At 35.5% G+C, this 7,428-nt stretch overlaps 1 protein-coding gene across 1 annotated transcript; it reads left to right on the top strand.

Annotated features, from left to right (window-relative positions):
• The first annotated feature begins 3,440 nt into the window (after positions 1-3,440).
• On the top strand, positions 3,441-6,661 carry LOC138938527 (uncharacterized). The gene is made up of 6 exons (XM_070305570.1): positions 3,441-3,487; positions 3,619-3,916; positions 4,392-4,528; positions 4,962-5,406; positions 5,638-5,824; positions 6,343-6,661. The coding sequence occupies exons 1-6, from the start codon at positions 3,441-3,443 to the stop codon at positions 6,582-6,584; spliced, it is 1,356 nt and encodes a 451-aa protein (XP_070161671.1). The 3' UTR covers positions 6,585-6,661.
• The last annotated feature ends 767 nt before the right edge of the window (positions 6,662-7,428 follow it).

Genomic DNA, 7,428 nt, shown 5'->3' with positions numbered 1-7,428 from the left:
TGAATTTTGTATCAAACGCGGTTTTTTTTTCTTTTTTTTCTTTACAGAAACATCGCTTCTCAAACAGAATATATACATAATCATCGCAAGTTTTACGAACGCGACAACGTAAATTTGCAGTACAAATTTGTCTTTTTAATTTGGTCATGTTGATATCACATTAAGAAGAGCGTCTACGTGAATTATCATTTATTCCGATACTTTAAATTCTAAACAAGTATAAAAAAAATTTTTTGGTAGATTTGGATTAAAGCGATAAAAAATGAGCAAAGCAGCATCGGTTTATTAATTAAAATTATCAAATTTCATATATCTCACAATCTTTATTATATCTTCAAAAGAGAAGGAGTGTAATAATCTCGTATGCTTGTAGAAAAGAAAGTAAAAATAATGAAAAATGTGTAACCGACGCGCGATCTGCTTTATTATGACGAACATGCGTATATATAGCGGAATTTAAGAAAATTATTAAAAGTAATTGAAAATAACTATGCATTATTAAAAGTATTTAATAATGTAAGTAAATTAAATTAATAATTATTATGTCAATAAATTACCAATCAATTTTAAAGTTCTACTTTTTTTAAATATAGATGAGCTTATATATAATCCGAGAATATTGAAAAATATTATAGTTGTTATGTAAAAATAAAATAATCATATTTAGTACGAGGGAAGAAACTTCTTCACTCAATTATGTCTAGCTTTTCAAACACGAAATTGCACTGGGATTAGCTAGGCTGCTTCTCATAGGTTAATCTTCGTCCTGAAATAACGTCTGATATTGCATGCTTTAGCTTTAGCTTATGACTTCGCGTAATTGACAAAGATGGTAAATGCTTGTAATGCTTTTTTTTTAAGCAAAATATAATAGATAATAGCTTGAAATTATAGAAAAAGTATAAATTGTAACAAAACAAAAAATCAAAATTTCGTCTATAATAAAAATTATGTTACAAACAAAATAACTCTTCAATGCTGTTGATTGAATGTGGGATACAACGTATCCCATATTATATAACATATATATATAAAAGGATGAAGATGAATAATTATCAATAAACAGAACCTATGAATTCTAATTGTGAATCTAGAAATTTAAGATTTTCGATCAAGAGATTTATGGATTTGCGGTTTCAATTATCTATAGCCAAAAATATACTAACAACTCGTGGACTTAACAATATGTAAAACGATTTGCATGTCTATAGAGCACCTAGAAATCTCCAAATCTAGCGGTGCATGAATCTAGCGATCTATAGCTCGAGTCATCTACGTGTCTACGATCTTACGATCTGTCCTAGCTGTCTACGCAACCATGAATTTGCGAATCTGACGCTCTATGAACTTGGCGACGTAAATCCGTCTATCATTAGATTTAAAACATTTTTCAAAAAAAAAAAAAAAAAATTGCAATTAATATTAGTTAATATTATCTCAATGAAATCCAAATAATTTCATAATTATTCCTTTTTAAATCAGAGATCTTTTTCTCATAAGCTCATTAAAATATAAAAAATTTCATCTTTTTCGAAGTGTATATAACATTACAATTTTATTTTTTTCAATGATAATATTTATGTTTCTTGATTGCATCAACAATTTATTGCCATCTCGCTGGCAATATTTTTATTTCATCTACATCATCTTCATAGAAATTGATCCCGACGAACACGCCTGTGCAAATACCTAGCAAATACGGATGCGCTTATCGATTAATCTGATATTCCGATACGGTATGATTACAAGTAAGCTACGAGCTCGAAAAATATGGCCTACTATGACCTGTACGATGAGCACGAGTAGTGTAACAGGGGCTCGCGCAATATATAACGTGTATGGTGCACATAACGAATATCTTACGCGGCCACCAGAGCGTTTCCTTACACCGTTACCTGTATCGAAGTGGGTTCTCGGTTCTAGTCGCGCGCTGGTCACCCTGTTCCTTACCAATGTGTAACGTCATGGCTTTGTAAACGTCATCGACACCGAGATCGTTCACACGTCACCGAGCAAGTACCTTTCAAGTGAAAATTAATGTGAAATATTTGCGATGAAAAGCGAATATCTCGAATATCATAAAGTAGATTAATTAGAAGTTTAATCGTTTTTATTGTAATGCATAAAACATTTTGCGAAGAAGAAAGACCCTCCCGAGAATATAATAATATTTCATTTTATTTGATGTATTTATGCAAAAAGCTCACGCAATACAGACAAAATATCGATTAAAAATATTTGTATTGTTTGTGTAGAGAAAAAAAATACAAGTTTACATAAAATCATTAAGAGGCTCTTAAATAAATGCAACAACGTGTTTCAATAATAAAATTGTTCTTGTATATAAGTTGTCATTTTTTCAATAACTAGCTAAAAGCAAATTACAATAATTCTGAGACATTTTTTTTAGAAAGAAAATCTTGCATGTTACGATTTGCAATTGACTTTATAGTATGAAATATTAGCAATGTTCTTATTTAAGTCTAACAATAAGACAATTGTTATTGAAAAATATAATAGCAAATTATCCTGCATTCTAATTTTCATAATTAAATATTAAATATTCCACAATGGTGTATGTATGTATTAAAGCCTGGGTATTAATATTTTATTAAACTCTATTTGAAACATTAAAGTGGAATACAATTTATTATTTTTCTCTCTCTCTCTCTCTTTCTCTCTATTTACATCCCTGAAATATAATTCACAAAAAAAACTTCCATTTTCAATAAGTTCCAAAACAATTGATAGTTTGTCAATTAATAAAAATTACTCCCTTAACAAATAATATAAATTTTAACAAATACTCTGCTCGTAACATTTTACAGATTGATTTCAAATTATCCTATGTAATTCGACTCCAAATTTACACTGGCCGAGAAAATAAATTTAGATCGACCAAAGTATTTATTCAATTTTCGAAAACTAGGACGATGCAGTTCTTTTAAATAGAAAGTAAATCCGGTTAAAATTGAAAATAATGCACTATCCGCTATAGTACTGCGCGAACGCAACTGAACGGCAGTAAATTACCGTGAAAAAAGATGTTGGCTGCATAACAGTTATAGAATAATACGGTTGTTAGATTTCAGCCGCTATTTATGCGAGTTTACTGTGTAATATATAAGTCTATTCACGATCCGAATGTGCGCGTAAGTTATTTTTGCAAGTTATTCTATTTACGTTGCTATAATATCATTTTAATGACACATGAAAATTGTCATGAAAAGAAGGTAACGAATAGTCTGAAGAATACTTTTAACATTGTTTTGGATATTGCAAAGATTGCGAAAAAAACATATTTCAACGTAATACATTGATAAAATGAATAAATTCAATTTTTGCGAGAAATAGATAATTTGTAAAAAATTTTCCTCTTCCAAGAAATCGACTGTTAAGCAGTACAAAGACTACAAAGATAAACGAAAACTCAAAAGAAGATGGCAAAAGATCAAGAAATGCTTCGATGTTATTCGAAAGCGATAAAGTGAAGAAGAGTATTATATAGATTATAGATCAATAAAGAAAAATTGATGCTGAAGAAACGCGGCGCAAGAGATGAGAAACGTAAAACTTGCTCCCTGAAATCTCTTTCGCCGCCGTCCTCTCCCATGTCAGCCTCCGGCAGCAATATCAGCAGTATCGGCTTGTATTTCAGGTTGCCGCCACCGTTGCCCAGGATTACGAGGTCTCGGATATTCAATGCAGCGGCGCAGGATCGGCGGCCGATCTTCTGACAGCGAAGATCAAAAGACCAGTCGGCTTCAGAGGCGCGCCGCTCTTCGCCGACGATAGATCAGCGAATCCGCTCGCCGATATTCACTGCCAGATCAGACCCGACCCGAATGATCCGCAGGAGGATAACTACTTCCTGAAGGTGACTGACTTCTCCCGATGCGGCATCCTCAAGAGAAACGTGAGTCATCGATCGAGAGTTACGCGGAACTGATTCTTACGAGGGGTTACGATGATGCGTTCTCCTTGCGACTTATGGCTGACGTTGCACAAACGAACGGAACGGTCGATTCGTAGATTACATACTCGATGGCAACCACTAATTCTCAATTGATTCCCTCTTGGGAGCTCTTATTGCGGGAGGTATCAATAGAAAGCTTTATATCCAGTCAGATCAGGCATTATTATCAGTTATCATTGAATGCCGTTATAATGTCTTGATGTAACTTGCTAGTGATAAATCATGATTAACTGTATTATTTCGTTTCATTCTACAACAAATGCGTACTTGAATTGATTACGCATCATCAGATGTTCTTATAAAGATTCTGACAAAAATGTCATTATGCATCAAATTGGCTGTATGATTCGTAAGATTGGCTGTATGACTCGTAAAAATGGCAACAATAAATTACGATAAATCGATGTGCTACCAGGGATTCATTCATCTACGAGTGTGGTTTCCCGCCTTTCCTGGCGTAGTGATGCTGGCCGACCAGGAGCTGATTCTGATGTGCCGGCCGCCCGAACCGACGCTGCTGAGGCACAAGGCCGCTGGCTTCGCCGGCACTTTGTAAGTCACTCCGCGCCTATTCGCACGATATCTTCGCGAATCGCAAGTATAATAAACGAGCATTATTTCCGCCACACTACGCGCATTGCATTCGCCGCAGCACGTTCCCGTGCAAGTTCCTGCGCCGAGGAAACAGTTATTCGCACATACGGGATACCAACAGTCATATATAATAAAGTATTTACTTTAAGTATCGTCAAAAGAGAGGACGTATCGCGAGTTATCGTTTATCCGAATATTTGCAATATGTCCAACGGTAGGGTAAAACTTTAAACGCATCTTACGAAGTAAAAAATTGAGGCAATACATTGTAATATATACGCGAATTAAATGTAATTTATATAAATTTCACATTTTTATCTACACGATAGCAAGAGAGTGCAACGTGCTGAAGCGATGACGCGCGTCTGCTTTAAAGGGCTAATCGTTTCAGTCCGCACGGCGCCAGAGTATCCGGGGTTGTGGAAGAGACACCGGGTCGACTCGAATACGAAGTGGCCCTTTATCGCGAGGCGACCGGCAACATGTCCGATAGCTCACAGACGGTCGATCAGGCGGTACCGATCGGTACCAAGCTGCAGCTGCGCGCCCGCATCAGCCCGGACAGCGCATGGGGCTACATTAAGTTGCTGGAGGTGACTGTCAGTCCGGACCCGGATCAGCCTCACGCCCCCGGTAGCGTCGTACTCGTCAAGGACGGCTGCAGAAATCGCGATTTCGCGTCCATCATCCCGCATCAGCCGGCGAGATACCGTGAGCGCAAAAATGAGGTCTTTCTTGACTTTGAGGCTTTCCTGCTAAGCTCGATGAGGGAGCGCTCCACCCTTTGGATTCATTCCCAGATAAAGGCATGCATGGAGCCGCAGGACTGTCAACCGGTGCGTGATAATGACGGTCGTTTAGTATAATGTAAATGATTATACTATATGTTCTAGAATTCTATTCCCTAGAAAAACTTGTGTATATATAATGTTCATCTGAGATAAATGTAATGATAGGTCGATTTCAAGAAGTTACGTACGACACATAAAGATAATAAAATATTGTACTAATATCTATACGGCACTTTCTATTATCGTCTTCTATATATCATCTTTTTATCTTTGCAGGACTTCTGTCTCGATCTCTTCGAACCCTCGGGACACGGGAGAAAGAAAAAAAGAGCGGTCGAGACAAGCATAGAAGCATCGGGCGAGTTTCTTCCAAAAGTCGAGCGTTTGATCAAAAGGTACAACGATTCCACGCCATATACAAAGTTCAAAGAGAACATTGAATATACCGTGATGATGCCAGATGGTAAGTTAAGTACATTTTTAAATTTATTAAAAAATTATAAAGAAATTGAATTTTCTTTGTAATCAATTATAATAATTCTTTGCATCTTCTCTGTATTCTCTACAGTTAATCTTTTCTCGAAAGCCTTATTTTTATTTTATCTTCTTTTTCGAGGATAGTAATAATTTTCTTCAAGCATTTTCAATCGGTATATCACACACGCGCGCGTTATAATGTCATCAATTTTCCTTTCTCCCCTTTTGAAAAATAGAATTTCTAGAAATTTAGTCTGTGAAAACATATAATCTTTCTAAAAGACTAATCTAATCTAGAAAGACTAATTTCCAATTCAGCGATATAAACTGAGATTAATTTCTTCGACATAAATTTTCGCGGCATTATGTGACAAGATTCATGAGAGGATTAACATATAACCGATATTCAACGAAAATGTATTAAAATAAAGAGTATCTCGCCTCTAGATAACGTTTAAACACGAGACTGGCAATTTTGATTAATATTCTCGCTCATTATCATAGAGTTGTACGACAAAGTAGCGGCCGGCCTCGAAGGTAGCTGCGGAAATTTCCTTTACGTGGCAACGGGATTGGGCGCTCTACTAATGTTATCAGCTTTTATCATGTGCTACCTGGCATCGCGTCTTCACAATCTGTCCTCGACGATGCAGCAGAGCAAATCTATCGACGAGTTGGTCAGAGACCGCACTAGAAAATATTGCGACACCACGCCTGGTTATACCGGTCGTTCGACGATGCAATAAGTGCACGATTCAGGGAGAAAAAAAAATGCGAAAGTAGTATTTTGTCGCGCATAAATATACTTTTCGCGAGGTATATATTAAGTTACAACGTAACGCGTATAATTAATGCAACGTTATAACTTGGAAACTAAACTGAGTGAGAGATATTTATTCGCCACGTTTGATTTTCTACCTTGAGAGGGCGAAAATACTTATTTTACTTCAAAGAGATACCGAGATGAATTTTAATGTTTCGTTACTAATAATTACGTTGTATTGCAACTTATCGTAAATATGTTAGTATCGAAAAGTAAATCTCGCCGCGAGAAAAACTTTGAAAGGAATTCCGAATAACGTTCGGACGAGTAAACGACACCGCCCACCGAGGAATAAAAATAACTCTCGTGACGTTAGAATGCTCGAGGACATTCATCGTGGCAGTAAACGAATGTACTTACTTTCCATGTAAAATAAAATCAATCTGAGTTAAAACGAGACGGATCTCTCAAAGCAAAGATAAATTGAAAATTTATGAAAAAAATTTGTCACCAAATTTAGGGTGCTACCTGACATGCCAACGAAATATCGTTTGCTACTTTGCAATGTAGATATGATAGCCGCGCTATACGTGTTTATGTTTTATGAGGAAGCACCGCTTAACACAGTTCTTCTACATGAAAACAAATGTAAACGGTCTATTTCTTGCCCAATTTTTCATTTCTCGATTCTGTGACTCTAAAAAAGGCATTCGAGTAAGAAAAACAATTTTTTTTAGTTTATTATGTATAATTATTTATAATGTATAAATTATATATATATATATATATATATATATATATATATATATATATATGTATAATATATA

This window comes from Polyergus mexicanus, unplaced genomic scaffold (assembly GCF_030449975.1).
Source record: "Polyergus mexicanus isolate NDT 795.1 unplaced genomic scaffold, iyPolMexi1.0 SCAF_13, whole genome shotgun sequence".
In the NCBI taxonomy this organism is placed as follows: Eukaryota; Metazoa; Arthropoda; class Insecta; order Hymenoptera; family Formicidae; genus Polyergus; species Polyergus mexicanus.
The sequence above is the reverse complement of the archived record's forward strand: the minus strand, read 5'-3'. Positions and strand labels throughout refer to the sequence as shown.